The following is a 20,328-nucleotide window of genomic DNA, read 5'->3' on the forward strand; positions in this document are numbered from 1 at the left end:
TTTCCTTATTCTATACCCCACTCATTTTTAATTTTAAATAATAATTTCCTGGGCCATGATTTTATGCCATTCAAATTGTCCAATAAGTTAAAATGTATTTACAAAGTTGTAATTTTAAAGAAATGCTGTTAGGCAGCTCTCTTTTTAAAAAAAAAATTAATCACCTTTCACAGTTTAATTAATTGAATGAAGAATAGGAATCTCCCTTCCCCTATGACCTTCAGACTCTATGATCGGAATTAACCACTGCTAACAATTTCTTCTGTGTCTTTCCAGGAATTTTCTAGGCACATATTTGTGCACATTTTCTTTGTTCACTTAGCCATTTATCTTGGTTATCTTTCTGTGTCAATATATAAAGTGGTACTTTAGCCTTTTTAATGACTATATAACATTTTATTGCATGGGTGTCACGTTATTTATCCAGTTTCCTGTGGGTTGATTTCTGAGTAGTTTCTAGAGTTTTTAAAATAGTCAATTATGTTTACAACAGATCTAATTTTTTAATACATATACTGATAGGGTAAATTTCTAGCTGGAATATTTCAGGGTCAAAGCATATGTCTGGTTAAAATTTTTTGTAGGTATTTACCTGATTGTCATCTCCCCAGTGGATTTTACATTAACACAAAAAATATGGTGGTCTAAATAGGGCGGCTCACACTTTAAAACTCACATCAAACTCCAAGATGTCATGGTATTAATTTCTGTTTTGTGGGCATAAAATGGCAGTTTGCTAGAGATGAACATTTTATTCTACATAAATATTTCACTCCTGGGCCAGGCCTACCATTGCCCATCTATATTTTCAAGGTAATAACACATTACTTGTATATATTTTTCCATAAGTTAATTAAAAGAAACTTACTGATATTTAAAATAACAGATTTGACTATTTGTTCTAGGCCTTGGCTCAGGCCATTTCTTCCACCTGGAAAATCCACCTCATTCCAGCCCTGCATGTCTATATTCTACCTACCCTTCATGGTTTATTTCAAATGATAACTTCTTCTTCTAAATCATGTTTCTTCAAGACTCCTAGAACCTTTATCTAACACTTTTATAGTTCACATTTTACATTGTCAGCCCCTGTTACATAGTAGCAATCATTATTATTAGGCACTGGATTTTCCTCCATTCTATAAATGTTCTTCTGTTCTCCTATCTGTCCTTGTCTGCTTCAATGGATTGATTAAGCTCAAAACTAAGCGGTCCATGTTTTTGTTTTTAAGATCAAATGGCTAAAACAATTTTTTAAAATTCTAAATTCAGATTTTTCAACACAGCAAAAAATTATTTAAAATGTTTTTTTGGAAATCACCTCAAACAGATGCAACTTTAAAAACTGAGAGTTAACTCTGAAACATACTTGTGAAAGTAACATGGATGCTATCATATTAAAGGCCTTTGGAGGCAAGCTAGCATAGTTTACACGCCATTGGACCTATTTATAGAGATGACTCCTTTCTGCAATGTCAACTGTAACATAATACTTATTTTAAGCCTCAGTATCTCAAATATCAGCCTCTACTAGTTGTACAGTCTTCCCTTATTTGATATCAGAGAGCCCAATGGAGCCTTCTGAAGAACCTAGACAGATTAGCAAAGATAACTTTTTAGAAGTTCCTAATTTATCTGATTCTCTTTCTGAAGATGAGGAAGTTAAAACTACTTTCAAACCTGGCTTCTCCCCTCAACCTAGTAGACGAGGTTCTGATTCTTCTGAAGATATATACCTGGACACTCCATCTTCAGGTGCAAGAAGAGTTTCATTCGCCGACACTTTTGGATTCAATCTTGTGTCTGTCAAAGAATTTGATTGCTGGGATTTACCGAGTGTTTCAACTGGTTTTGACTTAAGAAAGGACATTTTTCACACAGAAGAATATGTTTTGTCTCCACTATTTAATTTGCCCTCTTCAAAAGAAGATCTTATGCAGCAACTTCAAGTACAGAAAGCAATACTGGAGTCAACTGAGTATCCTCCTGGGTCTACAAGTATGAAGGGCATTATTCGAGTTTTGAATATTTCTTTTGAGAAGTTAGTATATGTGAGAATGTCCTTGGATGACTGGCGGACACATTATGACATTTTAGCAGAATATGTCCCAAATTCATGTGATGGTGAAACTGACCAGTTCTCCTTTAAGATTTTACTGGTTCCCCCTTATCAAAAAGATGGCAGTAAAGTTCAGTTTTGTATACGTTATGAAACTTCTGTTGGTACATTTTGGTCAAATAATAATGGCACAAATTATATACTGATTTGTCAAAAGAAAGAACAAGAGCCGGAACCTGTAAAACCACGGGAAGAAGTTCCTAACAGACAAATAAAAGGCTGTTTAAAGGTAAAATCAAGGTGAGAATCTGTCTTAACATTCTTTACTCTTCATAATCTTAAAGTCTTTTTATGTCATTCTTATTTCATGTGTTGTAAGAAATAGCCATTCTGTTTAAAAATATACTGCTCATTATACACAAAACAATGGTGCTAGGCTTTAACAAGGTCAGTGCTATTCAAATAATAACACCATGTTAGCTCTCCTCCAAATGCAAGGAAAAGTATGGGTATAATATAGTAGATGGGGGAGAAGGGAGCACAATGTACAGATGGCTTGCCTAATGACTTAGGAATTGTTAAGTTCAAATCATGGAATCTCGATTCTTAACATGTACAACTTCACTTTGACATTTATAGTATATTTATTTTCAGTGGGTTTTAAAGGTCTGTGGTGTATTTCAAAATATTTCTGATTAGCATAAAACTGTGTTTCAAAATGTTCTTAGTGCTCAGAAATTCGTAAGTTTCCCCTCAAACTTCTTAATGATCCAGTCATACAGGGCTGTTTGGAGTACATGTTAAGGTAAATCATAAGATGTATGACTTTAATGGCAAACCAAGAGAAAGACAAAAGTATATGAATGTATAAATAATATACATAAATGTATAAATTACACACAGAATTTTGTAATTACAACCAAATATAACATTATAGAACACAAAGTAGTATAAGTTAGTAAAAGCAAATGGAGCAGAATTTAAAAAAATGACCCAAATAGAAGTAAGTATATTCAGCTTTATAGATTAGAGATTTGGGATATGATTCCTCATTAGTAACCCTGCTCTCCTGTTAATAAAAAAAAAAAAAAAAAGAAAACTGCATTCAGCCCTTTCTATTGTAGAGTTGGCTAATTTCCATGACACTGGGTTAGCAGATAAAACATCCAGGAGGAGATAGATCCCTTCTGCTCCTCAAAATGTCTCAGTGGGAAGTCCACATTGCTCCACAAGTCACAGGCAAAGGTTGGATTGTCCTGTGGGTGGTCCATCCTGTTACTAGACCTAAAGATTCTAGCAACTGTACCAGAAATACTGTAATATGATGAAGAGGGAACTGTATTACGAATCAAGACTCTGAGATTCCAAGAAGAATATAATGAAAACATAAGGAATGACATTGAAAAAATTTTAGCCTCTTTATGCTTTAGTGCCTTGTTCTATTATAGGACAGTAAATAGTAACTATTAAGTGTGTTAGTCTAATGCATTAATGAACTAAATATAACATAGATGGAAGCAATTCAGTCATATAAAATATTTCTATTTTCATTACCCTTTAGTCTTTTGAAAGATTGGGTTACTCAACTTTGTGAATTTTGCCAACTTTTAGTCCAACTAAAACTTTCTCAGATCTTAACTGATGCTATTAAAAGAATAATATAACCATAATCTCTACATGTGCTGAAATAATAACTTAGATGTTTATGAAATTACTCAGCAACATGTTAGCTATATAGGCAAAATAAACTCAACATTAATTTATATACACATACACATTAAATATTTTACAAAAGAGATGATCATCAGTGAATATCTATTAAACATGTTGCAACATATTCTCTCTGCTAGAGAAAAGCAAAATTTAGAAAAGTCACAGCCTTTTCGTCAAAGAGCTAATAGAAGGAGTGTTTAACTCAGAGTGTCGGGGACGACTGTTCTGAAGTGAAAGATGCAGCTTTAAAATACAAGCAATGCATACTCAACTATGGTAAAAACAGGGTTCCTTTGATAGGCCAAAGTTGACTTGATACCAAGAACAAAAATGGGCACTGATAGGTCTCAACTTCTATCCAACTCATGATATTATTGGAACTTCTTCTATTGTAAGATATGTATAACTATATATATCCATACAGACATTTGTATTCAGAACAGTAATCACTGGATTCATAGCGGACACCATTCAAGTTTTAATATTGCTTTGGGGAAAAACCTGAGAAGAACTAAACCACAAAATGGTCTGAAGGCCTGTAAAGTTTCCTAATGAGTTATAAAAATGGAAAAAATCTCTCTCCTTCAAAACCACAAATACATTTTCTGCACTTCTATAACTTAAAAATGACCAACATAATTCAAACCACATTTTGAAAAAAAGCATTTGCCTCTGGAGGAGGCCTTTTGTGCTGAGTTTCAGTCCAACATGAATTTTTACATCTGATTTATATACCACTCAAAATGGAGTGTATAAAGGAAATCCTGACAGATCCTTAGAACAGCATGTGCCGTAATAGAATATTTATACAGCTTTTCCATGATATAATTTATATGCAATGGGGTTTCAAATATTCCTAAAACTCACACAAGAGAGCATTATCAAATTTCTAAATGAATATTGCAGTTGGATTTCATCGTGAAAAATTTAGTTAGGGAAAAATAGCACACCTTATTAGTGTTATTTTACAAAACATATACTTGGCTAAAATAAAAGTGAACTAATACTTATCTGATCAAAAAAATTACAGCTTCGAAAATATCCTCCTCCCTCCGAAGAGTTGCATAATTTAAATGGGTCTTTTTTGAGTGTTTCCACACTTCCTCCATAGCTTAATTTGGAGGTCGCTTCTTCCAACAGATAAATACAGAAGAGAAATTTATATGAATCTTTGCTTCATTCATGCAAGTAATTAACAATAATGTGTTATATAACTCAGAGTTAAAGTGAAACTAAGCTGTCCTAATGTAGACAGTAACATCTAACTTGAATTCCTCTTAATACCAAAGTTAATTTGCTATCAGGGTCCTAGATATTTTATCTTCTGAAAGTGTCAACAATCCCTTCTAATAAGTTCAGAACGAACTATGCGAACACATTTAGTGAGGTAAGTTTTCTGTTATGTCAATCACCCTAGGCACTACACTTTTTCTACGGAGATTTTTTTCAGGTCAGAGTTTGTAAATCTCTACATTGATGATGTTGTCTATTTTCTTTTATGTTTGTTAATCCATCCACTTTGACAGAAATAAATATCTAGACTAGGGAGAGGAATGCAGAGTTTGTTACTTGTAGGCATGTGACTGATAGTGACCCAGAGGTATTTAATTGCACCGAAAGGCACGCATCAGGAGATACTCGATAAGTGTCACCACAGACAGGGCACAGGTGTATGTGCTAGGAAACAAACTAAGCAGATTTCTGATCCTCATCCCTTGGGCTTTATTTCAAAATAAATGACCAAAAGAAATAAATGACATTAATATGAATTACCTTAAATGTACATGAATAAATAAACTAAAAATAGCATTCAGAAGCAGTTAAAATTATGGGCTTCAAAGTTAAACATATCTGGCTTTTGGGTCCAAGTTCCACCATGCTAACTGTATGAATTTGGACAAGTTAAGCTTGGTTTCTTCATCTGTTAGTTAGGACTAACAATTGTACTATCTTACAGGGTTGGCTGAGATTTCTATGAAATAATACATATACACTTTTGGTAGAGTATCTGGAACATAGTAAATGTTAACCAGTATAAAAAAGACAAGGCTAACTTTAGCTTTAGATGGATCCCCAAAACCCTAAAAAGGCTCAACTTGCCCCAGAGTCTCTTTCTTCTTTCTTTCCAGGGTTCCTAAGTTTTTTAGCATTGGATCTCTTGCAGAACTTTAATCAATTAGCAAAACTAATTAAATCCTACCTTTTCTTGAGATGTCACCTTATATCTGAAACGTCTTAAAACTGGTTATCTTAATGACTATTAAATATTCCACAGTTACTAGATTATAAAATGGAGGACTAGATGGGAAGGGATAAAAAAGGCATGAAGTTTGGCATTGAACAGACTTGTGTATTAATCCCAGTAAAATATATACTTATAGCTATGTGATTGTGGACATACTACTTTACTTCTCAACACCTCAGTTTATTCATCTTTAAAATAGGAGTAATGATGCCTGATAGTGTGATGACTCAATTAACATAAAATTAGATATTCTTAAAGCTTTTAGTGCAGTGCTGCGCACATATGAAGTAGTCATCAAAAACTACCTATAACTGCCATAATCATTATCAAACCTTGTTCAGCTAGCTAATTTCTGATTCTTGGACTTGCATTATTTTTCCAGATATCATAGTCTACCTTGTTCAGGTTCCAAAACTCATTCAACAAGTGTTTACTAAGGACCTGTGTGTTATTAGGCACCAGTATCCATGAGAAACATGGCTGGAAATATGACCCTGTGAAGATGAAGAGAGGTCCCAAGAAAAAAGTCCTCACAAAGACTGAGAGCAGAGAAAGGGACAGAGAAAGAACATCAACTCGAATACTTTCAGTATACAATGGAAGCCATGGATAAAAATTAAAATAAGAACCATTTACATTATGTTTCAGGTTTTCTAGAATATGTGATCTATAACTGATCTCGTGCATGGGCTAGGGGAATGATCTTTTTTTCCCTCACCAGCTGCTAAACGTATGTTTCCAACCATTGGGTACACAGACTGACTTCATCTGGTTTTGTATTTTATTAAGTGAAACCAATTTATTATTTTAAATAAAGAAATGGCATGATATAGGTGTTGGATGGTATTTATAACTTGGCCAGGTGAATGCAAATAAATTCCTGAAAGACTTCAATGCCAAAGGAGAAAATTGATCAGTCTTCAATTTTTGTACCTGAGAAACAGAACCAGGCATATTCAAGGAGGGAAAAGAGAGAAATACATTCTAAAGCATGATTTTAAGATTACAGAGAGTTTATCTTTCAGGGTGGCATAAAAATCGCTAAAATGAGGCCAAGAAAAGCATTGGAAAATGAAGCATAAGATATGGTAATGTTGCATGTTCCAGTCAGAGCCATTGGATTGTGAGACTTCCTTAATTTACACTTACAGTATAATCTGGGATCCTGGAAATAGTCCAAAGAGGTGTAAATAGCCCCATGAGGCCTTTAGGAGTTAATGTATTCCATAACTAACTTGTTGTGAGTCCGTACTAATTGTGGAAGCCAGGTCTGCTTAAGGTGGGGACCTCTGGCAAGGCCATATGGAAACATAAAATGCAGCTGCACAGGACCTGTCAAGAGGACCGTTTGGAAGCTGCCAGCTGGTTTGACAGCAAGGAGCCAAGAAGCTTAGTTTCCTTGGAGATCTACCAGGGCTTTGTGGCTTCCTGGTTTTCTATAAATCCATACCCCTAGAAGACTAGACTCCTTGGCGTAGTTTTGTAACTTTTTCTAAGAGAAGGGAAAACAAGAGAGTCTCATCATTCAGGGTGTTTCTCAAGTTCTAGCTGAAGGGAATCACTATGGATCCCATTTCTTACATGGATCCTCTGGATCTCCAACTTTAACTTCCCACCGCAAGCCTGTAAAAATTATCATTATTATTTATTGTTATTTTTAGATTTTATTTATTTATTGGACAGTGAGAAAGAGCGCACCAGCAGGGGGAGCAGCAGAAATAGAGAGAGAAGTAGGCTCCCTGCTGAGCAGGAAAGCCCAATGTGGGCCTCAAACACAGGACCCTGGGACCATTACCTGAGCAAAAGGCAGACACTTAACAGACTGAGCCACCCAGGCACCCCAAGCCTGTAAAAATTTCTTATAGGGTCCAAGCATTCTGAGCCAGTAAGGCTCTAGGGGGGAAAAAAAAGGTAAAAAAAAAAAAAAAAGAAAGATTATGAAAGATTATGAACTAGGACACTTAGTTTTTCAACTTCTTCCAACTTTGCTGTGACTCTTGTCCCTGTTCTAAGTTTTTACCCCCAAACCCCAAGAGGAATAATGCAGGATAAATGAACTCAGAAGACACCTGAGGTGGGCCTGACCGCTTAGTAAACTGGCAGACTTAAAAGATCTTCTATGCTCTGACACTTCACTTTGAAACCATGCCTGACATTTTTATATACATGTATACACACACACACACACACACTCACACACACACACACACACACACACACACACACACACTCCCCTTCCTTAAATGCAGACACATTCAGGATGGCAGGGGCTATCTTTATCTTACATCCAATGAAGGTTGGTTGCACATAGGGGCTTTAAGTTTGGATTGAGCCAATGGAAATGGATAATTTTAGAGGAGAGAGCACTATGGGATACAACCAGGTTTGAGTACAGAGTTTGCAGTACGGGTTCCATAGAAGTATGAGGACTCTGGGCGTCTGGAGTGTGTGTGAATGTGTGTGTGAGTGTGTGTGTGAGTGTGTGTGTGTGTGTGTTTAGGGGAAAAGGTGGATTCCATAAACAATGAGGCATAATGGAAACAGCACACCCTTTAAATTGGGGCAGATCTGGGCTGTCAGTCTAATTAATTATAACTGTGTCAACTTAGATAAATTATATTTTGTGTCCTCTTTACAAAGGCCAAAATAGGGTTAATAATTTCTACTTGGCAGAAGTGCTATGAGAACCACATCAGCTAATATATATAAGCATCTGTCCCAGTTGCTGATACTTCATAGATATTCATAATGGTATTGGAGATAAATATTGCTTTTAAAAATCTTCTATATGACTAGTCCTATACTCAAAATTAGTGGAGGAATGCTTTATTTCCACTCTATCATTTCTGCTGCCTAAAAAAAAGTTTCAAAATTAGTTGTATTATAGAGTCAACAAGCTTTGGAGCACAAGCTTTGGAGTTAGTTTTGGAGAAACTAACTAACCAGAGAAACTTATGCCATTGCTGCTATAGGGAAAATAATTCCCAAATTCCAGCCATTTCTGGATGACAAAAAATTTTGGAACATTGCCTGTTCATAAGTTGAACACTACTTAAAAAAAAAACCTATAACATGTTTCTTAAGATAGTTCTTAAAATAGTTCTTTTGGACTAAATAAATGAGATAGTTGCACATAACTTCACCGTATCATCACTTTATACCTGTAAGATGAAACTGAATTTTACATAACACTTTTCCTCTAAAAAAACATATTATACACCAGCACATTTCAGTCATTCCTTTGTTTTAAAGGATTCTCTGTACCTCACCACTATATAAAAGAGGAAAAGCTTCTCAGGACATATGCCTCTAATCTTTTCAGGTTTTTATTCTGCCTCTCTAATAGTTTTACTTGGATAAATGGCATGGTAGTGTTATTATCTATTAAATAAGTAATAACCGGTTTTGAAGCCTTAATCATATCATCCTGCTATTTAAAGATTATATGACAAAACGGTAATTCCTAAATTGTACTGTTTTATGGCATTGTTTGGTGACAGAGATCAGTTGTACATTAAACAAAGCTGTCTTAAGTAATTTTGCTACTCCTTCCCCCTCAGGTGAGGAGAGGGGGTCTGAGAATGGTTTGTCTGTGTTGCATTTAAGTGCTATTCAAGTCAAAAAGAGAAATAAATGCGACCACCATAAGACAATGATTACTCTATGTGTAGAGTATTGTGGACTTGAATTTTACTTATCCCTTTACTTACCAAAAGATAAAATATCCCCCAAATTTGTATTTGTAAAGCATGACAAATAGTAGATTCTTTTCTTAATTATGTGAAACAGATTTTATAACCCATTTGACACTGATGGGATTCTGATTTGTTTTATAGATTTAAGCCATGATACAAATCAAATAGACTAACTCTGTAAGGAAAAACCCCAAGCTTACTTTCATTCTTGAAAATTACTGTGGTTTTCTTCACACAATTAAAAATCACAAAAAATTGTACAGGTAAATGTTAGCTTCATAAGACATATAATGAAATGAAGCTGGGAAAAATACTCACATCTTACTAGTACCTCCTTTTGAGGATAAATACTTACAGAAGATTTTAAAATGTATTGTTATAACTTAAATCTTCCGGGTATTTGCCAATAGAAATATCACACAGATTTTAAAAAGCACATTTATATGCAGTAAAAAAATGTAATCTTCATACATACTCTAATGGGTATATAAGACTATTGTGTTTGCTGTAAATAAAGTTCAATCGTTGTTTCCAGTGTTAATACAACAATTGATTTCCGAATCATTTTCAATAAATCATTGTTGTAGAAAATACTATTTAATTCTGTTTTTTTTGCTTAGAGGCAGAATTATTTTAAAAACTACCCAAGCCAAATGGTTATATATTCTCTTTTGAATCATCTTCTAGGAAGATTGTGTTCTTCAGTAATGTATTCTATCAGGAATTCTAGGTCTTTTATGTAGCCATTCATATTGTTCTATGTCTTCAATCTTGTCATTTGTTCCCTCTGATTCTCAGTTGAATTAAATGTTGGAGTCCCTATCCGTACAAGGTTAAGCAGAATCATATTGTTTTTGTGACTCTTTCTATTTTTCAGGTAAACCAACCTAATAACTTTAGATTTTTGCCCTGGGGTTCTAACCAGTAAGCTAATAAATTAGTTTGTATTATTTAATGCAAAAGTGAGACAGGAAAAACTCACCACCAACTAGATTCTCTGAAGGGGGAATGACATGACTATTACAAAGACCGTGCACTGCGGGCACGAACATTCCAGGGGCGGCAGGGAATAGCAGACTAACTAAAGAGCTCTCCCAATCCTGCCATCATTAGTTTTGAGTTCTGAGTACCGGAGGGATTGTTGTTACTACTGTACTTTCTATGGGGCCGAGGGAAGAGAAGTTACAAAATTCAAAATATTTGAGAAGATTACTCAGTTTATTTCTCAATTCTACCTAAAAAGATAGCCATTAGAATTTTTAAAATCCTCTTAGACAAATAATGAATAATTTAGAATAGCTATGCACACTATATTCTAGATATCTAATTTTTATTTTTATGTTTTAGATAACTAATTTTTAATAAAATTTCACTCAAGAATGTTAACTGTATGAGACACTGAAAGAAATCTTGAATAAATTTGTAAAAATCAAATGTAATATAGATCAGCTGAAACTTAAATTGGTTCTAATTATATCATTTTTAGAAAGTTTAATATAGGGGCGCCTGGGTGGCTCAGTGTGTTAAGCCACTGCCTTCGGCTCGGGTCATGATCTCAGGGTCCTGGGATCGAGCCCCACATCGGGCTCTCTGCTCAGCAGGGAGCCTGCTTCCTCCTCTCTCTCTGCCTGCCTCTCTGCCTGCTTGTGATCTCTCTCTGTCAAATAAATAAATAAAATCTTTAAAAAAAAAAAAAGAAAGTTTAATATAGTAACTACAAGCGAAATTCACCTGAATATATGTTAAATTTCTTGAACCTGTGTGTGTGTGTGTGTGTGTGTGTGTGCGTGTGTATACAGTATTAGCTAAAACTATTTGTTCTAATCAATGAATATGTGCAGAGAACTGGGAAGCCAATCCAGTCCATAATTTATTTAGTAAATTGAACTTAGGGAGTAGTTAAGTAATATTGCCCATTTACATTTCAATTATTCTTAATTTGTGTGGAAAAACTACACACACATCTGTAGATATCAGCTTCTTACTTAAACCTTATCTTGTTTGTGTGCATGTGTATGTGTGTGTAATACACATAAGAAATGCATTGTTCAGATAGTTCTTATTTTTTCTAATATTTTCTATTTTCTCTATTAATAATATCTCATTTAAAGCTAACTTTGGCAAACCAAGTTTTTAGGTAATACTAGTTGTAGGGACATTTAAGACATTTATCTACAAATCTCATTAAACTCATGTAGTTCAACAAGGCTCCTGGTCCTATTCCTGATTTATCCATATTATGGGATTGCCTTTGTCCTTATATTGCTTTGTCATTCTTCCTTTAAATTACAATATTTCTGGCAATATTTTTTCACGGAATAGTTAATTCAAGGGTACAAAATAAAATAGCTTTCCTTAAATGAAAGCATTGTTGTTTACCATGTTTGCATCTGATGCAATTAATCTATAGGCAAAGAAATTAACATTTAACAAAAGACTTCCTGTTTATCAGATATTCCTAAGTCTGGAAGGAAGAGGACTTCCATCATATGGCCCTCTATTATCTGTTTAGTCAAAATGTTTACGAAGGTTTTATTTATAGTGGTGGCCTTTCTCTGCACTTTAAAAAACCTATGTGTGTCTCATCTTCCCAACTGGTCTGCAAGTTCCTTGAGGCCAGGAATGATGTATTTGTCTAAACATTATTCCCCACTGTAACTAATAGAAGGATTTGCATATAAAAAGCTCTCAAAATTAATATTAAAGGCAACGGGTTTTTTCATTTATAACCCTGAGGCCTAGTAAAATCCAAAAGCACCTTCTGAATAATTGAAGAATGAATTATACTTGTTACAGTTTTAATGATGAGTGCTTTTATTGTTTTCACAATCTTTAAAAATCAGATGTCGTCTGGACATCTCCATCTGGATATCCAGGTGGCAAGTTTATTCCCTTAATGTCTCACACCAAAGTTGCATCTCTCCTCAAATCCTAACTCTTCTTTCTTTATTCTATATTTTGTTTAAAATCATAGTCATTCTCCCTGCAATGCAAATAAAAAACTTCAACATAATAACGGATTTCTCTTTTGCTGGTTCTTATAAATTCTATACTCACTATAGCCATGAAATAATGATTGTTCATTGGATCAAAAATAAAAATTACTTTAAAAATTAAAAATAGAATAAAATATAGAAAGACTATATTTACATAACATAAAAACAGATAAAAAGAAAATTTGTCTCTGCAATAACCATGTATTTATTGTCTAAATTGACTCAAAATTAAATATAGAAATGAACACATTAACCATTCTAACATCTTATAGATAATCTAAATTTAGATGGTTACTTTCAGTTATCAAGGTATCAACAAGAGATCATATTGAGAATAAATTAACATAGCCTATGATGGGATACTCTCATTATTGTCTTTCCTTCTATCCTAAGTCTATCCTAAAGAGCTGATTCATGGAGTCACCAAAATATTACTTTGAAGTAATAACAAGTAATCTTAACATCTCAAATAGAATAAATATTCACTGGTTAGCCTTCGGCTTTCTACATACAACAGTCCAGACCAGTAAAACCAGAGCCAGAAAAACCTAATAGGCTGAATAATGAAAAGACCAAACGCAGATATTGTATGTCTACTGATCAGAACAGAGTCATTCATCCTTCCTTCTTGCCAGGGCCAGGATCCCAGCCAATATTCATAGTAGTACTACTGCTGCTTATATGGTGTTCCCTGATTCTGACACCTGTGCATTCTGGGCTTGCCTGCTGTCTTATCTGCTTTCCTTTATCTTAATGTCTTCTCTTGACTGGGCATTTTGCCCCTACCAGATCCCTAAATCGAAACTTTTCTAAGTCATACAGTATGGTCAGCTCTGTCTTGAGATTGCGTTCTTGGTCTTCCCCTCCAGGAAACAAAAAACAAAAGTAGTTAAGAGGAGTAATGCAATGTGTTTAAAATGTTTAACCTTAAAGCTTACAAAAAGGTCGTGTGATGGATCTGCTACGTTCTAATGAATACTGTTTACAACTTTTTTGGATATAATTTTAGATTTAAAGAAGAGTTGCAGGAAGAATATAAAGACTCCCCATATTCCTGTGTACTTAGGTTTTAAAACTATATAACAGCGGGGTCCAGTTGCATTGACTCTTATAGGCCAGAGCTTCAACTTTTGAAAACTTTAAGCAATGGTAACTTTCTAGTTTGGAGCTAATTGCTGATTTTGCAGGATATAAAATACATTCAAAATATCTTGTGAAAACGTGAAACTCAAACTGATGTTGTACTGTCATCAGACATCATAATGTTCTAATTTTTTAAAAAAATTTAAAACTTTGAAAATTATATTATTTTTCTTCTTATGGCAGTAAAAATTGGGGAACAAACATATTTTAGGAAATTAGCATAAATAATTATATTTCTTATGGCAAAAATAAGATGCTCCCCTATACTGAATAGCAATTAATTCTTACACTACCACCCTCAACTAACATCTCACTGTTTTCATTAAGAGTTTTACTATAATTTTCCTAATATCCTAAAGAACTTTAGTGTGTAAAACCTAAGGTTACAACCCAAAGTAAAAATGTATTATTGAGGTAAGTAAGGCATAGAGTTTGTAAATAGTGATTATTACTATTTTTTTAAAGAAGTTTTTAAATGAAGTTTTCTGGAAATTAAAGTTTTACCATTTAAATTTGTTGTTTTCCAATTAATTTTCAATAAACAAGTGGAGATGGGTTCCTAATGAAAATGTTATTTGTGAGACTGAAGTAAATGTTTTCTGGGTAAGGTTTAGCTGCTGAGAAACTGGGGGTAATTTTTTTTTTAGTACAACAGAATGTGCTTGTCTGTGATTAATTGTAACCTTTAAGGAAATTAATTTTTTGGAAATCTTTTTAAAAATTATGTTGTCATGATTATAAAGGCCAGTTGTGTGTGGTGTGTGTGTGTTTCTCCAATTCCTAGAGAATTCCTTGACCACTTAAGGTATGAAATTCCTTTCATTCATCTAATTTTGTGTCTAAGGATCTGTTACATTAGTTAGAACTTGGCTGCCAAACTAGGAGGAAGTTTCATATCATGTATGGACTAAACCTTTTTGACAACTATAATTCTATGATATTTACTACTTTAATGTTACCTTGTTCTTTTATTTAGAAACTTTTAATTATATAAGCTTAAAGAATATGTGGTTTAAATCTATCATCATTTCTTAAATGATAAAAAATTCTCATTAGCTCACCTTTATACATTGTAGTAAGCAACACCAGTCCCATCGGACATAAGAATAAATTTAGGTAATGGGGATTTATTTGATCAAGTCCAGAAAATATTTAAGAGGAGAAAGTGGGTTTGTGATTTAAATTCTCTAATCTCCTATGGCTCTGAACCATAATGCCTCAATAAGACACTTATTCATAAAGAAATAATAGGGTTCTTATTTTGTGTAGGACACTTCTAGGTAGCTACTATCTTCAAGCATGAATTTGGTTAAGGAATATATTTATATACATGAAAAGTTAGCTATCAGTGTAAAGTGTGCCAAATAGAAGGACACATACTCAGAGAAAATTGTAGGAGATACAGAGCAATAGTCATTCAAGAAAGGACTGTTCAGCAGGCTGCCCTCATTAAGAAGAGCATCACGGAAGAACTGAACTTAACCTTGAAATGCTAAAACTTGGGTAGGTGGAGAAGGAGCAGGGGGGTATTTACAGACTGTAAAAAATATGTGTGGAATGGCAGCACAAAGGACAACATGGGGATTTTATTAGTCAATCAGATTGCCTAGAACAGACAGAATTGTGAAAGTCAAACTTGAAAAACAAAGATGGAAAAGAACTGTACACTCTTGCAAGGCTGAAATTTGAACTTTAGTCTCCCTGTTCAAGGATAAAGTAGTATTTTAGTTATATTAATTCAGAAAATTTTCAGAGTAAATTAATGAAAAGTATGAACTAGGTTGCTAACTGTAAGAAATGGGATTGATGTAATTGTAAATATTGAGCATAAATTCCCCAATGTTTCTCTCCTAACATGCTTTCCACTAATCGTGTTTTATGAAAGATTCTTTATTGCCTTGAAAAACTACTTACGGCACTTGCGAACACCATTGTACTTCTGCTTATGTTTTGGGAGTCTCATGGTTTAGAAACCTTTTCTAGGTTTTTAACCACTTTTTAAAAAAGATTTTATTTATTTAACAGACAGAGATCACAAGTAGGCAAAGAGGCCGGCAGAGAGAGAGGGAGGCAGGCTCCCTGCTGAGCAGAGAGCCCGGTGCAGGGCTCCATCTCAGGACCCAGGATCATAACCTGAGCGAAAGGCAGAGGCTTTAACCCACTGAGCCACCCCAGCGCTCTGTTTTTAGCCATTTTTTGCTATCTCTTTCTGTATTTGGAATGGTTAAATACAGGTCTTATTCTTTTTAAATTTTATTTATTTTTATTAAAGCTTTTTTTTTAAGATTTTTATTTATTTATTTGACAGAGGGAGAGAGAGTGAGAGAGGGAACACAAGCAGGGGGAATGGAAAAAGGAGAAGTAGGCTTCCTATTGAGCAGGGAGCCCAATGTGAGACTCAGTCCCAGGACCCTGGGATCATGACCTGAGCTGAAGGCAGATGCTTAACGACGGAGGCACACAGGTGCCCCTACAGATTTTATTCTATCCTCATTATCAATATTAGTTATTTAATTTTCCTATAGGTCACCTTTAATATAAAAAGCAGGTATGTATGATGATGTACATTTTTAGGTATTCTTACACCTATTTCATGAGTGATTCATTTTACTGCTCTGGTCATGTTCAGGGAAATTTTCCTTTTGTAATTAGTTGATTCAAATTCTTCCTTTAAAATCTAAGGTTTATGTTTTAACTTGGTGAGAAAGATTATTCCAGGCATCTCAATGTTTATCCTTATGGATGGGTACGTGAAAATTACACTAATATGCTTCCTTCTATAATACCAATGCCCTCAAGATTGAGAAAGATGGGTCTTAGTTAACTTCAAAGAAAAAAAATCATCAAGATACCAGTGGCAAATCTCTTATTGTGCCCTTTAGCTTGTACACTGACAGAGAATAAACCAAAAACCAAAAACCACGCGTGACTGAGAAATGACAAAAGTGTCTTCATGCATTCAAGAAGTGTTACTGAGTATATACTATGTGTCAGGTACTGTTCTAAACACTGGGGATACATTAGTGAAAAAATGACAGTCTCTTTCCTTGATTAGCTGATATTCTAATGGGAGGGAAAGCTAATAACTAATTAATTTAAAGAATAAATAAGTTATGTCAGAAAATGGCAAGTGCAATTGAGAGTATAAAATGCAATACCAGATAAGAAGGATGAGTAGAGATTGAACATCACTAAGAAAATGACAGTTGATCAGAGACGTGAAGAGAGTCAATCATGAAGACCCCTGGGAGAACAGGGCTCCATGCTCAACAAAGTCACAAGGGCAACACTGGAAGCAGCTTCAAGTGATGTACCTTTCCCCTCTGTTTGCATTAGATTCCCATGCTCCTGATGGCTCCTATAGACTCTTGGGCATACCAGTCACTAACTAGCCATATGGTCTCATGCAGGAAAGGCAGGAAAAACCATTTCTCTTTGACACCAAACCGGTTAAGGATCCCTTTCTCCTTTTTTTCTGGCTGCTCTCTGGCTTCCCAGAGTTTCATTTCCTATCTTTCTAGGTCCATTTTTTCCCCCACTGGCGCACCGCCTTGCAATTTTGTTTTAGTGAAGATGGAGTTGTACTCCAGTTAATCAAAGAAGGAATTCAACATTTGAGTTATTGGAGTTAAAAAGCACTAAATAGCTGTACCTATCATTATTTTTATTTTCAACTATTTTGATTATCCTGACTATAGGCTATTAGTATTATGCATATGGGATAAGCTTATGTAAATTGAGACATGTAAAAAGAATTTTTTTTTCATAAAATCAACTCTATATACATATAAATGAAGCAAACAGGTGTAAAATGCTGATCCTCAAAGATAGCAAGTGCCTTCACTTACATATCAAATAAGGAAAAATGAAGATCAGGTTGTGGTATTTTTGTATGAAACATTCTCTTAACACATGATAAACTCCAAACACATTAAGCTATCAGCATTATCCACAAACTTACATTTAAACTATTATATTGCAATTTCTGCCTTTTTCAGTGACTGTCATCTCATTTCTATTATTTTTACCTCAAGACTCTAATTGTTCTTTTATAGGATCTAACCGACAAGTGTCCTTGGCAATACACTTTATGGTGCTTGCATCTGCAGTAATTGTTTGGACAATTTGCCACAGAATACAACTGGAAAACGTTTTACTAGTTCAGGTCTAAATCTTTATAAACACTATCAGTTTCATAATGAGCTATATAGCTGTTAAAGTAGAAATGATGACTGTCTCTTACCCTAAACAGCATGTAGGTTTCTTTTTAGTTAAGAAAAATAAGTAAATTTAAATGCACTGAAGTATGGGTGGGTAATCCCCATGATGAATAAAAATTAATTGTTTTATAGACCTAACAGTAGTGGACGTACAATTTGTATAAAATTTACATTAATGCCAGCCTATTTCATTATGTATATCTTCTTCTCTCCCCACCCCATGGAAACTTAATAGCGGAGTATTTTTACTGAAGGACTTAATTTCCCACATCCATACCTTCACAGAGTAAAAGCCAGGGTAGTATAGTGGTGTAAACCGAACTTTCTCAAGCTTGATCCACACAGGAAAAGGAAAAATAAGGCACCCATATGCAGGCCCTACTACAAAGACTAACTGAATTGGTCTGGGAGCAGGGCTCAGGCATAGGTATTTTTAAAAAAGCTCCCCAGGTGATTCTGATGTACCCCAGGATTGAGAATAACTGGTGTAAACAATAAGACCTAAACATAGGTGTTCTGAATTATAATTTTTTTAAAAACTAGAAATCATTAGTTTTAGTACATATCAAAAGAGCAATACTATTTAAACAAAAAGAAAGTTAGTAAATCTAAATGAAATAACGCTTTTGTAGGTACGGTGAGAGGGTTAAGCAAGAGTAGGAACATTGGGGTAGAGTTTATTGCCATTTAGAACGAAGTCAAATTTTAAGAATTTTTTTTTTTAAAGATTTTATTTATTTATTTGACAGAGAGAAATCACAAGTAGATGGAGAGGCAGGCAGAGAGGGAGATAGAGGGAAGCAGGCTCCCCGCTGAGCAGAGAGCCTGACGTGGGACTCGATCCCGGGACCCCGAGATCATGACCTGAGCCGAAGGCAGCGGCTTAACCCACTGAGCCACCCAGGCGCCCCTTAAGAATTTTCTTTTAAAACAGTTTTTCTTCTTGAAAAAAATGTATATTGTATGATTCATAAAATCAAGCTTTTAAATATGATCTGCAGTCCGATTGCAGGATCTGACCTCCTTCCCGTCTAATGTGTCTTTACAAGCCCACATGTGTGCACAGCAGCTACTGCCTTCCTGGGCTTCCTCCCTTCCTTGAGTTTAGGGTAGTGCTCCGAGTATTTTTTGCTGTAGGACCCCATGCTTCTCCAGCTCTGAATAGAACAATTGTGATTTTTAAACGGCTGGTTTGTATTTGTAGTTCTTTAGACTGTAAACTTTATGAAGGCAGAGTTTGTTTAATCCTGGCTTGTGCTCGTGGTTTAACTTCTAGGATAATGCCTAGCAAATATATATTTTTTAAAGATTTTATTTATTTGTGAGAGAGTGAGCACAGGCAGACAGAGTGGCAGACAGAGGCAGAGGGAGAAGCAGGCTCCCTGCTGAGCAAGGAGTCGGATGTGAGACTTGATGGAGGCGGGGCTCATGACCTGAGCCGAAGGCAGAGGCCTTAACCCACTGAGCCACCCAGGAGTCCCATGCCTAGCAAATATTAAATATTTGAATACACACTGAGTTTTGTCTAACATTATTCTGAATTAGCATGATGTGCAAGAGAAGGACTGAATCCTTTAAGCCCACTTGATAGTATTCTTCAGAGTGTTGACTGCAAAGTCTGTTGTTGCCTTGCTAAGGGTGTGGCGGAGATCCTCATCTTTGGCAATGTAGCTGGGTCTCAACAGAATTTGGCATTTGTACCAGAGTCCTTCTGCAGCCCCAGTCTGTGGCCTAATGTCTTCAGTCAAAAGTCTCCTTGCCTTTTGGTTCATATCTGGGTCTCAACTAGTCCTTCCCAAGTACCCTATTGCTCTTGTTTTGATCTCCAACCATAGTTTTATCTTATTGAGCCCTTCTAACTTTATCTACTTGGGATTTCCTGGAATAAACTTCGCTCTATTTAATCAGGGATCTAAAGGCCTTCCACTGGGATAGTAATCTTGGCACAGATGATCTCCTCCCTAATTACTCTATCTCGTCCAGCTGTAGGCTCCAGAGAAAAATAGGATAATGTTTGTATTGTGAGCTTCCTAAATCAGTTGAACTTCTTTCCTCAAATCTACATGTTCGTTTGAAGCATTTCTGAAATCTGCTTATATCTCTTTCAGTGTAGAACCTGGGTAGGACCAATAAGCATTGGATGTTTTCTAGCATTCAGTATTTGAAATTAACATTAGAAGACTGTGAAGTATAATTAGGTGCTTGTGATAATTATATTAATAAAGACTATTTTTGTTAAAAGTATTGTCTCCTATTT

The 20,328-nt window shown here is 35.0% G+C and overlaps 1 protein-coding gene across 1 annotated transcript in view; it reads left to right on the top strand.

The window, feature by feature from the left end:
• Window positions 1-1,527: 1,527 nt before the first annotated feature.
• Window positions 1,528-20,328, top strand: part of PPP1R3A (protein phosphatase 1 regulatory subunit 3A) — a 40,377-nt gene continuing 21,576 nt past the window's right edge. The window contains exon 1 of the mRNA XM_032305553.1: window positions 1,528-2,359. Coding sequence (XP_032161444.1) covers window positions 1,572-2,359 — 788 coding nt within the window. The 5' untranslated portion in view covers window positions 1,528-1,571. The remainder of the gene's footprint in view (window positions 2,360-20,328) is intronic.

This window comes from Mustela erminea, chromosome 11 (assembly GCF_009829155.1).
Source record: "Mustela erminea isolate mMusErm1 chromosome 11, mMusErm1.Pri, whole genome shotgun sequence".
In the NCBI taxonomy this organism is placed as follows: domain Eukaryota; kingdom Metazoa; phylum Chordata; class Mammalia; order Carnivora; family Mustelidae; genus Mustela; species Mustela erminea.